This window comes from Hylaeus anthracinus, unplaced genomic scaffold (assembly GCF_026225885.1).
Source record: "Hylaeus anthracinus isolate JK02 unplaced genomic scaffold, UHH_iyHylAnth1.0_haploid 2, whole genome shotgun sequence".
NCBI lineage: Eukaryota > Metazoa > Arthropoda > Insecta > Hymenoptera > Colletidae > Hylaeus > Hylaeus anthracinus.
The window spans coordinates 3,922,078-3,941,706 of NW_026534838.1; the positions used below are offsets into that span (position 1 = coordinate 3,922,078).

The following is a 19,629-nucleotide window of genomic DNA, read 5'->3' on the forward strand; positions in this document are numbered from 1 at the left end:
TTTTACTAAGATAGAAATGAAATAATGGTTATACAATCAGGGAACAAACCTTGTTCATAATGAAATTTATTTTTATGTATTCATGATTTGATTAATACAATAAGATAACATTGAATAATTTTATTCTAATGAATTTAACATTAGAAGTTGTTTCAGTACTTTTGTCTGACTCGTCTCTCTTATTTCACCTGCCAAAAACATTTCATCTACAACTGTATACACCTGTAAAAGATCTATATTATAAAAATGAACTTTGTTTGTTTTGATAGATATTTATAAATAAATCACCTTGTAAAAATTGAACACCAAGTCCAACTCGCACACATTATGGAAGTACTCGTTTAATACTTCAACAAAATTATGTATTGCTTCTAAGTAACACAAGTTATTGTCATTGACATCAACGCAAATACAAAAATATAAACCAGCATATCTTCTATATACAATTTTGAAGTTGCGAAACTAAAAAATATAAAAGATTATGTTCTGATATTATTATCGGAACTATATTTGAGACTTACCTCAACAAAGTTAGTATGCTTAGCATCTCGCACAGTTACCACTGCATGGACCTCTTCTATCAACTTTTGCTTTTCGTCATCATCAAAATTCATATACCATTTTGCTAATCTAGTTTTTCCAGCTCTGTTTTGAATAAGAATGAAGCGAATCTGTATATTAAACCAAACATCATTTTAGAAATTTTATGAAAATTTATCTTTATGAATTAAAAAATACAGAAGTTGTGTACTTCACTATTGTGACAATGAAAAAATGAACAATATATATTTATAGGTATTTAATAATATTTCATTGATTACTTGCCATGATTAAACTGAGTTATACTGACACCCGATATTAGTATTAGTCCACTTGACAGCCGCTGATCAACAAGAACAAAACATGAAATGGATTGACATTTATTACCGTTCCTGGGTTAGTAAAATGCACAAATAAATTCACTCGAAAATCTAGAAACTTGGTGAAAAAAATCAGTGTATTTCACTGACTACTTTCAAAAAGTCATCTAGATTAATTGAAACTTTTCTATAAGCACATTTACACTCTAGTTTTTATATAATTTCATAGTTGCGTTGATATTTGACACTTGTGAATTGATCCACGAAAATAAAATGGCGGAGGATGGTGGTAAAGTTGAATTAAAAAATGATGATACGGAAGGCAGCATAAATGAAAATGAAAATGAAAATGAAAATTTTGAAATAAACGATGACCATGAACTGAATGTAGGATACATAGAAGAATATTCATACATAGCCAGAAAACCAGAAAATGGAACTGTACCTCAAAATATTTTAGAATTTTTGTATCCTTTATAAGAATTAAATAAATCCCTTTCCACTTCCTTATTTTCTTATGTCATATAAATTCTTAATATTTAACAGTCATTCGTATGCATATAATTGTCGAAAGTATTTCAATCTTTGCGTAGCTGATACAAATACTATTATCTTTGCTTCTGGCAATTTAATTCACTTTTTCAATGCAGCAGAAAATAAAGTTTGGTTCAGAAGAGGCTCTATGGGTGGTGGCATTGGTCACATATCTGTGAATATTTTTATAAATTAATATATTTATGCTATTGACAAGTTTTTTCTAACACTTTAATAACTTAATGATTTCTCTACAGAAAAATCCTACTGCCGCACACATTGCTGTAGGAGAGAATGGAACAAATCCTTTAATAACCATTTATAATTGGCCTTCAATGAAAATTGTAACCACTTTAAAGGGAGGTACAACTAAACGTTACTTCCATTTGACCTATAGGTAGATAGATTTATAATACAACAAATGGTTTAAAATATTGTATACTAAATTCTGTTTAATGAAACAAAATTAAATTTTTTTATTTGTAGTCCCGATGGTTTATTATTAACTTCGCAAGGTGGAGAACCCGATTACTATATTTCTCTTTGGAATTGGAGAAAATCGCAAATTATTTTGCAATGTAAATCCCATGTTCAAGATATACATAATGTAACTTTCTCTAAATATATTCCTGGCCAATTAACATCCTGTGGAACAGGACATATTAAATTTTGGAAAGTATCAAAAACTTTCACTGGGTTAAAGCTCAAAGGTGTAATTGGTAAATTCGGGAATACAGAAATTTCTGATATTATAGCGATTCATCCAATGCCAAATGAAACAGTAAGGAAATAAGAGTAATTTTGTTGAAAGTTAAAATTTGTTTGAATTTCATATGCGTTTATACTTCAGGTAGTCTCAGGATGTGAATGGGGTAACATACTTCTATGGGATGAGAGTATAATTAAACTTGAAGCATCTAGAAAAAATAAACAACCGGCGCATGCTGCTCAGATAACTCAATTTGAATTCATCAATGGAGAACTCATATCAGTTGGTAATGATATAATCCACGTGGTTAATACTAAAAAAAGGATTCAGAATAAATGATAATGTTTACTATAATAGGATCAGATGGGTGGATACGATTTTGGTTTTATGAAACTATTGAAGATGCTGACCTTCCTAGCGATGAACAGTTACTTGAAATACAACCAATTTATGAGTTTCATATTGCAGAGGGACAGGAGTCTCCTAAAAAAAGTGCAATGCTCATGAGCATTCAGAAACAAGAGCCAGATGATCCAGAAAAAACGATTTGGTATGCCCAGGTAAATATATTATAAAAATGTATGCATAACATTATTTTTTAATGAAATATTTGGTAGGACGGACATGGAGGATTATGGTTACTTGATCTTTCCACCAGTACGAGACATCAGGAGCAGAAAAAAATTTTTACGTGTCATGCTGGTCCCATAGTGGATATGGATACAGCAGAGTGGGGACCTTTTGTAGCTACACTTGATGAGACTGGTCAATTGCACATTTACGATTATATTGAAAAGAAATTAAATGTTGTGCATACATTTCATGACATTGGAACTCAAATAGTTTGGCTTCCATGCAAGGTGAATATAATTTCTTTATTTGTAAATTCCTGAAAAAGAGATTATATCATTGAGATGATCAGATTGACAAAACAGGCTTGACCTTGGTGTGTGCCTTTAAAAGTGGTGTTATTCGAATGATAACAATAGCAATAAAAACAGCAAGTATGGAAAGTAATATAAAAGGAGATTACACAAGACTGATTCAAGTTTTAAAACCACATTCAATGTCAATTTCTGTAATGACTTTCAATGTTTCTTGTAGGTATGTTTCACATAAATTGACAAATAATTGTATTTTCACTAACAAAGATAATTTGTTTTTAGTTTACTAGTAACAGGTAGCAAAGATGCTACAATTTTTACGTTTAGCATTCATTCTACCAATACTTATCCTAAAATTGTTCCTATTGGGTATGTGAAAGTTCCTTCATCTGTTACTTGTATGACATGGCATCCACAAGAAGTAAATACCATTATTCTTACTTTATTTTAATGGGATACAGCACAACAACTATTTAATTTAATTTAAATAGGAGGCAACTTTGTTAATTGGATGTGCGAAAGGAGATTGCATGGAAATATCATTACCCATCGCGCCTCAATCATACACAACTGCTTCTTATGAGCTTGTCAAATGTAATTCTGTAGGATTTAAGTTTGAATCAATCAAGTCTTCGATAGAGAGAGAAATATTGATAAACGAGTATACAAAAGAAAAAGACAGAAGGCTTGTAGAAAAGAAGAAAAAAATGGAAGAACTGATGGCAGAAAATCCTCATGCTGTAATTGATGAAGAAGCATTTCTTGGTAATTATACTGTTTTAATTTAATTAAAGATTGCAATTCCCAATTCGAATTTCACATGAACTATTTTGTGTTACGTTTCTTTACCAGAGTCGGACGATGAAGATATGATACTTCCAGAAATTTATATTCCGGAAATTCCAAACAAAATTTTAGTGGCAGAGTATAATACCAGTGGGAATATATGGCTATTGATGGCTGGTTTTGACGCGGGATATGTTTACGAATATCTACGTCCAGTGTCCAAAGAAATGAGAAACAATAAACCAGTTAGAAGTAGACTAATCGAACATGCAAAGGATACAGAGATTCACAATTGTCTTTTTTAGTATGCAAATGTAACATTATCTCAAGAAGGGAATAATATATAAAAGTAACATATTCATTATTTTTTCAAGCAAAAACAACAAATATTTATTTTTGGGAACACAATATGGTGAACTGTATGTTTGTAAAATGAAGGAAGACGATCCACTAGATTTCTCAAATTCTTGGATTCTTCCTATACATGATTACTACAATGGACATATATCTAAAATGTTGCTGAGTTATAATAAGGAAATGTTACTGACATGTGGTCACGATGGAAATATATTTTCTTTTACAATTAACGATGATCTACCTCAAGAAAGGGTAGAAATACCAAAAGTGCAGCATCCTTTACCTTTGCCTAATAATATCGAAGACATTGAAGATGCTAACTATCCTAATTTGGAAGAGGTAATTACTCAAATGGAACGAAATAAAATGATCGCGGCTGCAAATAAAAAAAAGAAAGAAATTTTACTAATCATAAGCGGCTTGACAGAGGAATACGTCAAAATCATTGCTAGGTTTGAAATTTATTGTTAATAAAAATGTAAAGGTAAGGTACTGTTTTAACAGTTTATTTTTCTTTGTCAAATCAGAAATAAAAGTCTTCTGCCATCGCAACAAATACCCCAATTTGTATTGGATCCCAGAATTGTAGAAGACTTGGAGCAATACTTAAATGGGCAGATAGCTTTAACACAGCAGAAACTAGAATTTCAAGAGCAGAAAAGTAAACTAGAATTACAGAAGCTTATGAATCACTTCATTACACCTATTACACATTTACCTTTTATGGTTTACAGTATATTGTAAGCACTATTTTTTTGTATTTTTTATTTGTAAGCTATATTTACTAAAGCGCAAAATTTCTAAATAGAAATGAAGATCGAGCAGTGCATTCTTTAAGAGAATTGAAACTGAATTTTGATAACATTTCGAAACACATAGCGACGAAACATGTTGAAGAACAGCAAAGAATAAGCAGGTAATTGTATGATTGTAGAATTCTATTAAAATAAGATTTAATAATGTAATATAAAAAAAAAGTTCTGTAAATTTTGTTCGTCTTTTATATTGTTTTTGGTATTATTTTAAATCAACTTTCATTATGAAACATTACTTTATTATTCTTTGCTTTCTTTGTGTGTATATTATCGTTCACCTGTAGGATAGTACGGGAAGAAATAGATGACGAAACACGAGAAACACAAGAGGAGGAAATACAATACTTAGAAGGTCTTTTAGCTGAAAACTACAGTGATTTGACAACGGGATTAGGATTGCAAATTAATCAAATGTTATTAAAATACAAAGAAAAGAAAAGGAAATTAATTCAACGACAAAAAGAAGTAAATAAATTATAATAAAAATGAATCGTGCTGTAAGTAGCGTACATCATATACATTACTTTCAGTGGCAAAAACTATACGATAGAAAACCAAATTTATCGAAAAGTCGTATAGAGGATGCATCTTGTCTTGAAGAAACAAAAAGAACTATCGGCGAATATAATTTGAAGATGAGTACAGGATTTAATTTAACTATGAAAAAGGAAACTACTGCTACAAAATACAAACAACTTTTATATTGTAGGAACAAGGTACGACTAACATACAATTTCTTATTGTATTGGTTTCTTTTAAAAACAATTATTTTGTATAGCTCCATTCTTTGCGGGAGGATTTCAATGCGAAATTAAATGCAGTTAGATCAGAAAAGCAAAGATTGCAAAAAGAAGTGATGAGATTAATGGAAATTCTTAAAAGAATTCACGCAGAAATTCCATTAAAAAGTATAAAACCCTTACCACAGCTACCAAAGCTTAATTTTGATACTGAATTTCCTGAGCATAGTCTAGAGGTTTGTTGAGATCGTAATTTCTCATGTTTAGAATACAAAGATGTCCTTAAGGCAATATTATTTCTTACAGCTGGAGAGACATATGTCAATGTCAGAAAAGGTGCAACATGTAAAACGACAAAGACTGTCGATAAGCATGGTTCAACAAATAGATCCATTTGATTTAGAATACGAAGTATTATTCTGTGATGATAGAACAGACCTCGGAGAAGAAATAGAAAGCGTTTCTACTATTCATTCTGCTTCAATGAAAATAAAAGATCATTCACCTACTCAAACCACTTTAAATCGTACTCGAAATTCAAGCACTGCTCAAACTCTATGGGAACGTGAAATGAAACGCTCTCGAATGTGGCGTAAAATATACGAGCAAGATTGTATTCTACGCTATATTAATGATAATTATGAACATTTAGAGCGCAAATTAGATGAATTAGAAGAATATAGACTCGATGTTATATATCAAAGCACTTACATGAATCTAAATTTGTTAACACTTTACGAAGAATTTATTGTTCTCAAGGAAAGTGAATCAATGGAATATAAACTCGAAGAAGAAGTTAATCAAACGACAAATAAACGTGTCACAGTGATGTTAAAAGTTATTATCACTATAAGAATAAAAATAACAATTAGTAACTACTCTAAATTAATATGCAATGTAATTTTAACAGATGCAAACTGCAAATGTCAAAATTGCGACACGAGAAGACAAAATTCGGAAATTGCAGACAAAGATAAAAGATGTTATTGCTGAATTTACGAAAGCTATAACTGGAAACAAATTTCACGATTTTCTTCAAAAAGTATTTAAAACAAAATACAAAGCTGCAAGACAAACAAATGGTATTAAATTTCTTTTATAATATTAATCTTAACTGCTTTACTAAATGGTATTGATTTAATTATTATTTTAGGTTCTTTGGATTCAGTTACACAGTCATCAGATACTAGTTCTGAAGATACGGATACTTCAGTAGATTCTGATACCAAACACATTCCATTCGATGAAAATATATGTCCACCGGGATGTGATAAACAGTTGTATGATATGGCATTCTCCATGAGAGAAAAACGATATATGTACGAACTTCAAATTAAGGAGGAACAGAGAGAAATAGAAATATTACAAAAAGAATTGGACACTGATTCAAAAAATTTAAGAGTTATCGAAAATAACTTAAAAAGCAATTTAGAAGATCTAGAAGCTTTCATGGTACTTCCCAATATTTTATATAATTTGTTCATGAGATTCTTTGGAATACAGTGCCTAGTGCATCTGTACAGATTACATGCCCATGTAACTGGCACAAGTTACAGAATTTATTTAATTCTCTTGTTTTTAATAGTTGGAAAATCAGAGAAAATTAAACAACATAGACGTGACAGTTGTATTGAGGATTCATCAATTGCAACACATATCAGACTCTGGAACTATTACAGCAATTGAAGATTCTGTCATTTTTAATAAAAAGGAATTATCAAATTTATATGCCAGAGTTGGGATATTGCAAAGGGAAACTTGCAATTTGGAAGAAGAACGCAAGTAAGCTAGAAATAGTATGAAGTAATTCATAATGAAAAGCTATGTATTTGTTGCAGAAAAAGTGAAGCACATCTTAAAAGAATAAAACTGGATTTGAAATACATGGAAACACAAAATAAGAAGTTAGAAACAGAAATTAAGGAGAAAATGATAGAAAAGTTTGGACAAAAAGTATCTTTAATCAGCCTTTTTGAAACTGTTTTACAAAGATTGATTTATGATACCAAGACTGGTGTTCGCACAATCATGAAAAACTTTATTGACGAAGTTAAAAGTAAACTAAAAAATGTAGAGTTTTACACAACTATTTTGATAAAAGAATACTACATGATTTTTGGTTATATTTTTTATAGATATTAAACAGGACTCCAGTGAACAACTAAGGGTTTTAGCAGATTTGATTAGAAATAATACTGAAAAAGTTAATTTGCTGACATTGTTGGAACAAGAAAAGTTTAAGCTTAAAGAAATTTTGAACCAAATTCCAACTTCGGAAGTAAGTATGATTTAATTACATTCACTTAGTTTAATAGAGTACACGATTAACCTTCAAAAACGTCTTTTGTAATTATAGGAAAATATGTTACAAATAGAACTTGAGCACGAAGCTAACATAACAGCGCTTGAAAGTATTCTACAGAGTCAAATTCAACAGAAACGTTTACTTCAATATGATGTAGAAAACCTTAAAACTGGACCAAGAAGATCACTTTCAATGTGTTTGAAGGAAAGTGTGCCATAGAGACAATTAGTTTTAGTTTCAACAATTGATAAAATAATTATTTTATCTATCTCTAATTTTATTCTTTTAAGATGTGCTTCGTTATTTCTATCTTATTATTTGTAAAAATGAAATAAATATTATGATGTTTAGCTCAACAAATTTTTAATGTATCAATTACGTGTCAGTAAAATGGTTAAGTGTTCTGTGACATATAAAGTGGAGTATGCTGAAGTGTACAAGTATATCTAATGATAATTCTATTTACTTTTAAATCACGAAAAGGATTTTATTAGTAAAGTTATTCATAAATTTAGACACTTGGTGACACTGAATCCGTAATATTTTTAATCGTTTTTAACTATTTGTCACTAATATAGGTTAAGTTGACACTATGAAACCGTTGATATCTGTGATAGCAGATTTGGCTCTCACTCGCGCATGCGCACTGGTTTCAACGTCAGCTGGATCTGAAGAATCGTTGCGATACTGATTCAGTGGAGCTTCTGTCCATTTGTTTCTGTATTTGTTTTCGATTTTTCGTTAGTTAGATAGTTTTACCTACACGTTTGGCATCCACCAATTCGAAACGAATGATAAAATGACGAACATTAAAAATTACTTTGATAGTTAAATCGTTAAAAGTGTTAAATAGTAAAACAATGGCGAATACAAAGATATCTACTGTGAAAGAGGATGATCTCCTTGAATGTTATCTTTATCCAAAAATTTGTTACACGAAATCATCAGAAACGATAACAGAGGAAATACTTTTACAAGAAATTACAAAATTCAATAATGAAATTGCACCATACGTTCAAGATTACATTTGGCATAGCGATACTTTAATTTTCCATCCTCGAACAAAACAAGCATTGATACTAGAAAAACTTATTGAGAATTCGACAAGCATTGAAGGTAACAAATGTTATTTTACTTTTAAATACTTTTTAAATACTTTTGAACACAGTAATTATATTAGTATGTTACTTTTTGTATCTTTGTTATAGAATCTGATATACTGCCTCACATTTATGTATCTCTGCACTTTGACGAAGATATAAGTGACGAATGGTTTGTAGTATTTTTAATATTTAAACTTACACAGACTTTTGACGGATTAATCACAAAACTAGTAGATTCCGATGGTGAATTTCTATTAATCGAAGCAGCAAATGTTTTGCCTCCATGGGCTAACCCTGAAACATGTGAAAATCATACGTTTATTCGTAATGGAGAATTGCATATTGTTCGTGAAAAATATAAAAGTTTATCCGATGTATTAAATAATATACAGGAAAGTCCATACTTGTCCAAAGCATCTGACAAAGTTCAAGATGTTTTAAAGAAACGAATTAGTATTTATCCAAATGAGATTAAAAAAAGGCATCACAAAGCTAGAGTCTTTTTACCAGAGAAAGCAGTTTCAATACTCCATCAACAACCAGGACTAATTGCACCAGCCATTAGATCTATTTGTCATTCGGATCCACTTGAGAGAAAGGTAAAGATTCGTTATTACTTATATCCATATACAATTAAAATTTAATTTATTTCTATAGTGTATATTTTTTATGTACCATAGGTCTGTCGTGCAATGAGGTATTTTCCCCCTGAACAGCGTATCATGGTTAATTTAAAAATGACTAAATGCTTATATGCAATGGCAATTCACTGTCGATATACAGGAGACCCAAGAACAGGCTGGAACATACCGCCGATAACCTGTTCAAAGTATAATGCTCATACGCTTGGTGTTAAAATAGCATGTGGTTTAGAAATGTTAGTTGCTCGTGCTCATGAAGAACGTAGAAGAAGAGTTAAAGAAACAAGTAATGATTCTGAGAAATTAAAAGCAAATGAATATGCTCTAAATGCGTATTTAACACGTTTAGAAACTAGTGGCTACTTTAGAAATCTATTGAAAGGCAGTCAAGATTATGAAAAACTTCTAAACGCAGCAAAAGACTATTATTTACAACATTTAAATTCATTTAATTCCGCAATAAATGTTACTAAAAGTAAAAGTGATGCTGAGAAAGTCTTAGAAGCATGGGAAAGCATACAATCCAATGACATTGAACTGCATGGTAATTTCGTTAAAACTAGTATTCGTAAAATTTAATTTATGTTCGATTATTGTTTCATATTATATTTTCTATGTAGCTCAAGATGAAGGTACATTAAGCCCTGCAGATAGCGATAGTTGGTTAAACGTGGATCCGGTACAGTTACAATTGTATTTAGACGAACAGTGGGGAAATGTTAAAAATAAAAAACAGGGACAAGAACCATTGACTCTCAAAGAGAAAGTACAATCGTTCTTCAACCAATCTAGCAATATTGATGGTGTACAATTTTTAGAGTATGTTATTTATATTATAATTTTAATAATATTAAAATATTGTACAAAGTGTGATTTATATGTTCCTTTTGTAGAGACCATTCTATGGAAGCTGACATAATGCATGATCCAGAAGATAATGGAAAAGTTGAATTCGACGCGGATATATTTGATTGCACATTACGAGGTATATTAGATTTAGCTGTTCCAGGAAGCGAAGGAGAATTCGAAGGGAGTTCAGAAGGATCCTTGGGTGAAGATGACGAATATACAGGTGGCGAAATGGATAAGTATATGCGATTGTTGAATTCGGAATTACAATCTGAAATGGTAAAAGATGAAAATTTTGAAACGCATAAAAGATCTGACATGATAGAAGAAAATTTAATAAAGAGTATCAAAGAAGAAGCAGGTGGTTCAGGACCAATTGGAAATATGATAGGTGGGTCCGTTCGACGGCTTATGCATTTACAATTACAATCGCCGACCACGGTACCACCTGATTTACAAAGTTAATAACATTGATTATAAAGAATAATTTTTATTAAAATGCATTAACAACTGTCGATAGACCGGAACTCTTGAAGAATTATTGTATGTAAAACTCCAAGTACTTAGTATTTTAGGGAAAGAAAAAAATATACATATGTATATATGCGATACATTAATAATTTAAACATTCCTTTATAAGCAACTAAACGATATTAGATTTATTATATGCCACTTTGCATTACTTTTAGAAATAACAATGATAAAAAAGTTAATATTCTGTTGGTACGCACAATTCTTTTTTACATTAACGTTTAGTTCATATAAGTATATTTAATCAGGATTCTGAATATTACAATAATGTATAAGTACATATACTTACTTAAGTATGTACATAAAAATGAATAAAATATCTCACGATATATTTGTAATTATTTCAATTTATTAGCAATAACAAAGTTAATTCATTATTTGAATGGTAAATTTAACCATGCTGGTATTTTGTTTTTGTTTTCACTTAATGATTTACTACCAGTATTCGCATTACTCGCTTTAACTGATTTACGATTTTCAGTATCAATAATGTCTACATCTTCGTTAATTACTTGACTTTCTTCGTTTCGCATCGACATTCTGCAAATAAATAATTATGATAAATACAATAACATTTTTATTATAAATGCGTAACATCATTAACTACTTGCCTAACTTTAGCAACCTGTATTTCAACTTCTTTAGGGTCTGTCAATTTTTCTTTTATATCAGATCGAAGAGTTGACTGCCCAGAATAATAAACAATAGCTGAAGGTACCAAGTTTTCATTGATTAAACGTGCGTTACTATTTAAAACACGCTTTGGCGGAGTAGTAACTATGAAGGAGTAAAGCATACATTGAATTACTTTAACGATATTTAAATTTTTGATAACAAATACTGATTACTACTATTACTTACAAATTATAAAGTCACCATTTGGATCAGCCAAGTAGCTTTTTACAAAATCTTTTATCGCTTGTACAGTTTCCACTGGCCGGAATAAGCCTTGAAGGATAAACTGATCTGGAAATTGTATGCGAATTATCGTATAACGATACTTGTTTAATTGACTTAAGATTCTTTTGTCTTGATCTAATTGTCGTTGAGTATTTGTTATCAGAGGTGCTTCCTCTAGTTGTTCTCTACGACGTTTAGCATCTCTTAATAGTACTTTTGCATCATCAACTGTTAAATCGTAAAAATCGTCTGGTAATTCATCTTTAGGTATCGATTGAATTATAGCATGATTGAATACCAAAGCATTTCTCTCGCCTAACTATAATAAAGAGCTATAAATAACATACATATATGTTTAAAATTTATGTGTTTTATATAAGTAAATCTTACAAACTCTATTTCATTTATATCTGTTACTTCATTCTTGGTTGGTGGTTTGGATAAAATTTGACCTTTAGTCATAGTGTAGCCTTTACTAGTTGATGGCATTGGCTGATTTTCTTCTGTTGCAAGAATTCTATTTTCTTTATCTAATGTTATTAATTCTTTTGTTTTAACTTCTACACTCTTAGAACAATCTTCTTTTGGTCTATGTATTTCCATTTTCGAGAGAATTGCAGAATTCGATGATACTTTATTAGACTGTGTTGCTAGAGAAGTTTGGCAGTTTACTTTTTGAGGATCTCGATATATTAAGCGTAATACAGCTTTACCACTAGTTAGTCCTAATGATTTTAATGTTGTAGTCTTCAGAGTTTCTATTCCATAAACCTATAAAACAATTATGCAATGTAATCAATAAGCATTGAGTCTTATTTAATGCAAAGGATTCATATTTTTATACCTCACGATGCATATATGTTAAAACAGTTCTTTCAAGATCCTGATCAAGGGACATATGTTGTAAAATTTTGATTAATGTTGTATTAGGTTCAAAATCACCCATTAATCGTTCTCCATTTTCTAATTGCACACCTATTGTAACAGTCGATATGGAACGTGTTTTTGTACAAGGTATCATTTCTAATTGTGCATTGTTCGGTAGTCCAGTAAACCGTAATATCGTATTAGGATCCAACACACGGTTGAAGTGTCTAGAAGACAGATGAAATATTAAAAATTTGTTGTATGTAGTTTTGTATCTTACATTTATTTATTTTTTAGAATATACATACTTGACATCATAATCATCTGCATTGAAATCATGTTTTTTGCAGACATCTTCTAGAACCTACGTGTAACATTTTGGACTTGACGTAAGAAAATTGTAATAATTATAACTACGTTCGTATAATCGTTAGCATGCACGCAAAATCTTACTTGTAATATCGTAGTGTTTGGTGTAACTTTGACGTTTTGTCGTCGACCGTTCGGCGTGAGGACGATGACACTTCCAATCATAGTTGTAATTGGTTGTAATATGTTGAAATTCCACTTGTTTATGGAAACTAATTTAATAAGAAAATTAATGTTATGTGGATTTGTGTTTTTAAAGAATAGGGAAATCACAGAGTATGTTTACATGCAAGTAACGGTTGAGTTACAAACATGCCGAGGTATATTGAGGTTATGGATTAATTCTTGTCCTTTAGGAGAAAGTCATCAACTTTGATACCAACCAATGACCTCGTCTTTTTCAAGTCAGCCTTTTGGTCAGTTTTGGTTGATGCTGGAGCTGATCAGAGCTGATGACTTTCTCCTACATGCTCCTATGCTAAGTACTAAAGTACTGAATGGCAAAAATGAATGATCATCAATGAACAATGATCTGCATCAGTGATGGACATTCGTGGGATTTTTCATTCGAGATATTCCTTTCTGCGCATGCGTAAGCTAACGTCACAGCTACATGTCGTCTGTCACCATACATGTATCCGAACCGCCAAAGGAGGTGCATTTAAGGGGCCTGTGCAATTTTCCCCGCGTTTTTAACGGACAAATTAAGTACAAGAGTGTTAGTGTTCGTGAGTGTAATATTAGGGAAAATTAAAAAGAAAATGGATAATGAACCACAGCCGTACACGTCAGGAATCATAAAGGAAAAGAAGAGGAGATTATACAGGATGTCCCAAAAATGTTGTAACACCTTAAAAGAGATGGTTCGGGAGGTGATTTGAAACAACTTTTTCCTTAGCAAAAATGTTGTCCGACACTTCGTTGAAGAGATATTAACGGAAAACACTGACCAATCAGAGTGCGAGTATGCCAATGGAGCGCCCGCTGATTGGTCAGTGCTTTCCGTTAATATCTCCTCATCGAAGCCTCGGACAACATTTTTGCTAAGGAAAAAGTTGTTTTAAATCACCTTCCGAACAACCTCTTTCAAGGTGTTACAACATTTTTGGGACACCCTGTATTTTGTTCCTTACTGGGATCTAATGGTACCCTAAATTCTAAGTAAGTGTATACAGCAGTGAGGAAGCAGTGCAACGCTCGGTCCAATGCGCATGATCAGGAAAAATCTCTGAATGTCCATCACTGGTTACAAAGATTCTTGCCGTTTACGGGGAAGTTAACTAGATACAGATAAATGCGCAGAATACCGCTATTCGCATGACAGCGCGCTGTTAACCTTTTTAAATACCTAACTTATGCGTATCATGTTATAATTATACATTTTGAACATGACAATGATTTTTCACGTTCCTCTAACACTAAGCTAAAAGAGAAAAGAAGCACCCAGAATTGGCAACTTCTCCTTTAATGCTAAGCCTAAATAAAACGCAGAATGACACAGCATAGTTGAGCATTGTGTGTAAACAATGCAAAACAGTTACTACGTCACATGTGCGTTGTAATTTTATATTGTTTATACTAAAGTGTAGAGAAAAAGTGTACAGAGCTCTGCTATATTGCGTCATTTTTGTGGTTAATGTACCAATAGTCTAAACAGCAAAAATTCATTTGACTTAGATCTCCTATTTCTCACTGAAAATTGAAATATTCGAATATTTTCTGCTTTTTGAATTTCGCTCTTATATAAATGTTGTTATCACGTGTTCTTTAAGGTACGTTTGCGACAGCGCAACAGAAAATAACTATACCGATCATCTACAAAAATAACTTTAAATAGCTCGATCGATTTGGATTGTAACAACACTCGCAAAACAAGAGTAAATGAGGTTAAATGTTATTTTTATGCAGGAATATCAATGTTTTTGTACGGTCTCAAAATAAGTTTTAGAACTTTGTCCGAAATACGAAGTGTAGGATGGAGAATTTTTGGTTAGAGTAACATTGTGAAATTTCATCGAGGAAGAAAGCTGACGGTAAAAGTGTTTTTATACGACGTTTGTTGTACTCGAAGAACATTTAACGAAATGGAAACTGTCAGTTCGAACGAGGACGATGTAGTAGAATTGTCAGAGTCACTAATAACACGAGTTTATTATGCTGCCAAAGATGGTATGGCTATCGCACTTTATGATCTTCTCAGTAATAAACCCATCGAACAAGTTAATGAGCTGATTAATCAAAGAGTATACGAGGAAGATGGGCAACAATGTACACTTTTAATAACAGCTGCACGAAATGGCCATGACAAAGTAGTTAAAATATTGCTTGATAAGTTCAAGCCCGACTTAGAACAAGAGGGAACAGTTAAATTTGACGGATGTGTTGTTGAAAAGGCAAGTGCTCTTTGGTGTGCTGCTGCCGCAGGACACTTACCAGTTGTTAAAAGTTTAGTAAAAGCGGGTGCAGATGTCAACCATCCGACTGGAAGTCAGTCTACGCCATTGACAACAGCTTGTTCAGATGGACGGTTAGATATAGTTAAATATTTAGCAGAACATAATGCAAATATAAATATTTCGAATCATGTGGATAATACGTGTCTAATGATTGCTGCACTTAAAGGTCATGCAGAAGTAGTAAGTATCGTTATGATTTTAATAATCTGAATTGTTAAAATGATGTAATTAATCTAAGCACATTTAATTTTATTTTATATCATAACAGGTGAGATATCTGTTAAAAAAAGGTGCAGATCCAAATGAGAAGGCAGATTGCGGTGCTACAGCATTACACTTAGCTGCTGAATCTGGACATACTATTATAGTAGCTCAATTATTGGTATACGGGGCAAGAATGTCAGTAGATGCTAGAGGAATGACACCACTAATAGTAGCAGCAGAACGTATGAGAGCCGACGTTGTTGAATGGTTTATACGAAAAGCAGAAGTATCTAAAGAAGAAACAATTGAGGCATACGAACTTCTTGGCGCTTCTTATGGTAGTAGTGTCTATGTAAGCAATGATTCTTTAGTAGAAGCATATAAATATTTCTGGAAAGCAATGGAACTTAGGTGTGTATACAGAATTAATCTTTTTAAATGAGAATATCTATATATTCTTGATATTTATAAATAGCAATGAGACTAATACCGAAAATACTATTCTGTTAAATAAAATATTGATCATCTTGAAATTTTAAAAGAATAGATTGCAATGAAAATTTGGTCTTGTTACAATATTTACCCTAGATGATTTTATTTAATCTTAAATAGATTTTCATATACCTATTACTAACAAATGTTCAGGTACTACCATTTATATGATCCACCTTGAATATTGCATCATAAAATAAAAACTAATTTTTCGTTTGGAGAGTCAACTGAATAATTTTCTGGATGCTACAGGTTTAGTGATCCTAAAAACATTATCTATAAAAAATTAGGTGAACCAGTGAAGGCATACGATAACTGGAGAGAATGCGAAACATTAGAAAATCTGAAAAGTGTTATGAATAATCAAAATGCTTTTCATATGGAATCATTGGCTATTAGGGAGAGAATCCTAGGTTTGTAGCCTATTTTTATAAGTGGTAGCGAGAAAGTACAGAAAATAGTATAGTTTTTGATTTTACAATGTTTGACTTTAGGGCCGCATAATCCAAGAGTACCAAATCAAATAATATTCAGAGGAGCAGTATTCGGAGACCAAGGAAAGCACGACAGATGTATAGATTTGTGGCTTCATGCTCTGTATTTAAAACAATTAAATAATGTAACAGTTGTTAAAGATCTCCTTAGGTTTGCAAGGGTATCGTTTTCTAATACTTACAAATTAAACAATATTTTTAAAGAATCTTTAACTTATTATTTGTTTTTCATTGTTACTTATTTTTTATTTAAATGTCGTTCATAGGTATTTTCACAAATGATACATGCTGGAGTGGATATCGATTTTTCTCAGGTTTTAAGTGTTTTAGAGGCTTTTGTAACCGAACTTAGTCGTAATAAATCTAAAATTAATTATCCTGTTTCTGAAGAAGATGTAGAATATATTGTGAGTTTTAATAGAAATTTTATTTTTGTTATTAAATAATCGATCAAATTCATAATTATTTAATGATTTATTTTTACATTGTAAAATACAGAGAGAAATGGAATCAAACATTAAAAGTACACTGTATATATTACAAATATTAACAAAACTTTTAACGATGGATGGAAGTAGATACGCAGAACGGGATAAAGATAAAGCACATTGTCTAGTTCATAAACTCTGTGTCTTACAATTAAATTTGGAAGACGGACAAACATTACTACATCTTGCTGTAAATGAGACTCCTGTCAAGGATTCGGTTGTCTGCAAGTCAGTTTGTATATCAAATTTTTACTTTCATACTTTTTAACAATATAATTTTTTAAATAATTCTTTTACAGATTTCCTTGTGCCGCAACAGCAAAACTACTTGTGCGGTGTGGAGCTGATGTAAATGCCATGGATAATGAAAGAAATACACCATTACATGTAATTGTTGGTTGTATAAAAACAATTAGGTACAATTTGATAATAATCTGTTTGCTCGTATTAGTTACATTTTTGTATTTTTAAGAAAAACTACAACGACACTGTTTAATAAGTTATACAATTATACATTCAAATATTTACAGTGATTTCGAAACTCTGTATACAATTATCATGGAACTTATAGAAGCTGGAGCACATATGGACACTATAAATAGTAGAGGTCAGACTCCGTACTATGCTGCCATAACAGGTACAATATTTATATTCAAGTTCTAAAACTACTTTAGCTGTTGAACGTTTTATATTATTAATTAAAGCAAACATTATTAATCTGTGTTGTTTTTTGTATATGTAGGTGAGGTAGAATCAATACTACGGACTCAAACAAAATTGTCATTGAAATGTATAGCTGCAAGAGCTGTAAAAACTTACAATTTGTCTTATTGCGAACGAGTACCACGTTCTTTGGAGAGCTTTATTGAACTGCATGGACCTGGACTTAATTAGGGTTAAAATTACTACAGAAGAATATCATTTTTGATAAATGAATTGCACACGTAATTAAGTAAAAATTATAAGGTTAACTAATAGGTTTCAAATAATAAATAATTGGAGTTATTTATTTTTTATGTGATATTTTGTAGGAAACTTGATTTGCCAAAATCGTGATATAATTATTCGGATGAAGCTGCATAATAATAGTTTTGTTTATTTATTAAGGGTGGAATTTTTTACTAAAAGCACAAAAAATTGCGTTATAGTATTTTAACCCTCAAATGATGTTGCGACTTTATATATAAATGTATACATAAATGGTGTTTTGGGGTTAAAAGTAACGCCAATATAAAAGGTACTTGAAAATTTAATCTATTTTAATTTGGAACGATAAAGAATGACTAATATTTAAAATTCTCTAAGTACAGTCATCTTTCGCTTGCCAATTAAAGCTTTTTTTCCATTGCAAAGCCGAAAGGAACTCCACCCTACGTTTTTTTTCTTCAGCGCAAGAAACCCGACGACTTGAAAACTGGCTAATTGAACCTGGAAGCTGGTGCTGCGCACTCGTTTGTGTTACAGCTACCGATCTAAACTAAAAACTTGTATATTTTTCATTGTTCCTTCATGACAGTATTATCAATAGGTTGGTGAAACTTTCGTGAGAAAAGTAAATCCATATACGATCTTATTCTGATTGATTTTTCGGAAACGATTCGAATAAACTATGACCAGAAATAGTTGGAACGAGATCTTGTTTTAGGGCGAGTTCCTCAACTTCTGGAGTTTCTTCTTCAGTTGACGCCTGGCAGATCCAAGTTTTTCGTTGTAAAACGGATTACCGTATTAGTAGAAAACATTAGTAGAAAACACCCTACAACGCCATTTACGGGTCAAGAACAAATAAGTTATTAAAAACATAATTAATTGTGTGATAATTATTTTGAAACGTAAAACTTACTTTGTTCGAAACAAATGTTAACAATTGAAGTCAGTGTTTAACTAAGCGATTAACTAATACTTTGTTGTTATAATTTTAAAATTGAATTTATTTGATTATTTTATATATTAATGTATGAATTCAATGACTGAAACAAATTGTAATTACCTGTGTCTGTTAATTTGTTAACTTAATTATGTAAAGGCTATATTAAATAGCTATGAAGATATCAACTATAGTAAACGATTGATTTTTTCGATAACTGGCATTTTTATTTAATTAAATTATCTTAGATTTTATTACATACATCATTTCTCTAACTAACTTCACTATAATCAAAGCATTATTTCATAGTGATTCAAAAATTCAAAATTCGCAGCATTTCTTTGTAGAGGAGAAGGGGTAGGAGGTCCCTAGTTGTCC

At 31.2% G+C, this 19,629-nt stretch overlaps 5 protein-coding genes across 13 annotated transcripts; 3 read left to right on the forward strand and 2 right to left on the reverse strand.

The window, feature by feature from the left end:
- Nucleotides 1–50: 50 nt before the first annotated feature.
- LOC128892896 (AP-2 complex subunit sigma) lies at nt 51–8,595 on the reverse strand. 3 transcript variants are annotated; one of them, XM_054153534.1, is made up of 6 exons: nt 8,457–8,594; nt 1,306–1,567; nt 826–883; nt 522–671; nt 289–462; nt 51–222 (listed from the first exon to the last, which is right to left on the reverse strand). In XM_054153534.1, the coding sequence occupies exons 3-6, from the start codon at nt 826–828 to the stop codon at nt 121–123; spliced, it is 429 nt and encodes a 142-aa protein (XP_054009509.1). In that variant the 5' UTR covers nt 829–883; nt 1,306–1,567; nt 8,457–8,594; the 3' UTR covers nt 51–120. The 3 variants fall into 3 exon arrangements, with proteins under 3 accessions (XP_054009509.1, XP_054009508.1, XP_054009511.1); XM_054153533.1 differs by lacking the exon at nt 1,306–1,567; XM_054153536.1 differs by lacking the exons at nt 826–883; nt 1,306–1,567 and having other exon boundaries at nt 8,457–8,595.
- Nucleotides 827–8,359, forward strand: LOC128892869 (cilia- and flagella-associated protein 44). The gene is made up of 24 exons (XM_054153480.1): nt 827–1,327; nt 1,407–1,569; nt 1,652–1,791; nt 1,881–2,175; nt 2,245–2,389; nt 2,461–2,663; nt 2,721–2,963; nt 3,026–3,207; nt 3,270–3,408; nt 3,479–3,752; nt 3,840–4,077; nt 4,148–4,582; nt 4,658–4,870; nt 4,939–5,046; nt 5,230–5,410; nt 5,476–5,661; nt 5,724–5,921; nt 5,992–6,522; nt 6,596–6,767; nt 6,839–7,137; nt 7,271–7,467; nt 7,524–7,741; nt 7,821–7,963; nt 8,042–8,359. Exons 1-24 carry the CDS (start codon nt 1,134–1,136, stop codon nt 8,207–8,209), a joined length of 5,265 nt encoding a protein of 1,754 aa, XP_054009455.1. The 5' UTR covers nt 827–1,133; the 3' UTR covers nt 8,210–8,359.
- Nucleotides 8,596–8,680: 85 nt separating the features above from the next.
- LOC128892880 (protein ecdysoneless) lies at nt 8,681–11,443 on the forward strand. Its single transcript, XM_054153506.1, has 5 exons — nt 8,681–9,106; nt 9,199–9,692; nt 9,774–10,278; nt 10,355–10,553; nt 10,628–11,443. Exons 1-5 carry the CDS (start codon nt 8,851–8,853, stop codon nt 11,046–11,048), a joined length of 1,875 nt encoding a protein of 624 aa, XP_054009481.1. The 5' UTR covers nt 8,681–8,850; the 3' UTR covers nt 11,049–11,443.
- On the reverse strand, nt 11,444–13,792 carry LOC128892881 (tether containing UBX domain for GLUT4). Of its 4 annotated transcripts, none has more exons than XM_054153508.1 (8): nt 13,634–13,792; nt 13,335–13,462; nt 13,190–13,245; nt 12,859–13,108; nt 12,405–12,785; nt 11,976–12,333; nt 11,726–11,891; nt 11,444–11,654 (listed from the first exon to the last, which is right to left on the reverse strand). In XM_054153508.1, the coding sequence occupies exons 2-8, from the start codon at nt 13,413–13,415 to the stop codon at nt 11,489–11,491; spliced, it is 1,458 nt and encodes a 485-aa protein (XP_054009483.1). In that variant the 5' UTR covers nt 13,416–13,462; nt 13,634–13,792; the 3' UTR covers nt 11,444–11,488. The 4 variants fall into 4 exon arrangements, with proteins under 4 accessions (XP_054009483.1, XP_054009482.1, XP_054009485.1 ...); XM_054153507.1 differs by having other exon boundaries at nt 13,537–13,778; XM_054153510.1 differs by having other exon boundaries at nt 13,563–13,777.
- Nucleotides 13,793–14,881: 1,089 nt separating this feature from the next.
- On the forward strand, nt 14,882–19,468 carry LOC128892879 (protein fem-1 homolog B). Of its 4 annotated transcripts, none has more exons than XM_054153502.1 (12): nt 14,882–15,022; nt 15,159–15,886; nt 15,975–16,321; nt 16,655–16,815; nt 16,897–17,057; nt 17,163–17,303; nt 17,395–17,612; nt 17,684–17,800; nt 17,915–18,021; nt 18,127–18,328; nt 18,416–18,621; nt 18,774–19,468. In XM_054153502.1, the coding sequence occupies exons 2-10, from the start codon at nt 15,335–15,337 to the stop codon at nt 18,276–18,278; spliced, it is 1,956 nt and encodes a 651-aa protein (XP_054009477.1). In that variant the 5' UTR covers nt 14,882–15,022; nt 15,159–15,334; the 3' UTR covers nt 18,279–18,328; nt 18,416–18,621; nt 18,774–19,468. The 4 variants fall into 4 exon arrangements, with proteins under 4 accessions (XP_054009477.1, XP_054009478.1, XP_054009479.1 ...); XM_054153504.1 differs by lacking the exon at nt 14,882–15,022 and having other exon boundaries at nt 15,043–15,886; nt 18,774–18,912; nt 19,030–19,468; XM_054153503.1 differs by lacking the exon at nt 14,882–15,022 and having other exon boundaries at nt 15,042–15,886; nt 18,127–18,336.
- Nucleotides 19,469–19,629: the final 161 nt, after the last annotated feature.

Coding starts and splice junctions, on each gene's coding strand:
- LOC128892896 (XM_054153533.1), bottom strand. Junction 463..521: donor AGCATACTAACTTTGTTGAG/GTAAGTCTCAAA, acceptor TATATTTTTTAG/TTTCGCAACTTCAAAATTGT. Junction 223..288: donor TGGTGTTCAATTTTTACAAG/GTGATTTATTTA, acceptor GATCTTTTACAG/GTGTATACAGTTGTAGATGA.
- LOC128892869 (XM_054153480.1), top strand. CDS start 1,134: ATGGCGGAGGATGGTGGTAAAGTTGAATTAAAAAATGATGATACGGAA. Junction 3,208..3,269: donor ACTTTCAATGTTTCTTGTAG/GTATGTTTCACA, acceptor ATTTGTTTTTAG/TTTACTAGTAACAGGTAGCA. Junction 4,583..4,657: donor TACGTCAAAATCATTGCTAG/GTTTGAAATTTA, acceptor TTGTCAAATCAG/AAATAAAAGTCTTCTGCCAT.
- LOC128892880 (XM_054153506.1), top strand. CDS start 8,851: ATGGCGAATACAAAGATATCTACTGTGAAAGAGGATGATCTCCTTGAA. Junction 9,693..9,773: donor CGGATCCACTTGAGAGAAAG/GTAAAGATTCGT, acceptor TATGTACCATAG/GTCTGTCGTGCAATGAGGTA. Junction 10,554..10,627: donor GATGGTGTACAATTTTTAGA/GTATGTTATTTA, acceptor TTCCTTTTGTAG/AGACCATTCTATGGAAGCTG.
- LOC128892881 (XM_054153507.1), bottom strand. CDS start 13,564: ATGTTTGTAACTCAACCGTTACTTGCAT. Junction 13,463..13,536: donor AACTCAACCGTTACTTGCAT/GTAAACATACTC, acceptor TTATTAAATTAG/TTTCCATAAACAAGTGGAAT. Junction 12,334..12,404: donor ATATAAATGAAATAGAGTTT/GTAAGATTTACT, acceptor TCTTTATTATAG/TTAGGCGAGAGAAATGCTTT.
- LOC128892879 (XM_054153502.1), top strand. CDS start 15,335: ATGGAAACTGTCAGTTCGAACGAGGACGATGTAGTAGAATTGTCAGAG. Junction 17,058..17,162: donor ATCTCCTTAGGTTTGCAAGG/GTATCGTTTTCT, acceptor TGTCGTTCATAG/GTATTTTCACAAATGATACA. Junction 17,613..17,683: donor AAGGATTCGGTTGTCTGCAA/GTCAGTTTGTAT, acceptor ATTCTTTTACAG/ATTTCCTTGTGCCGCAACAG.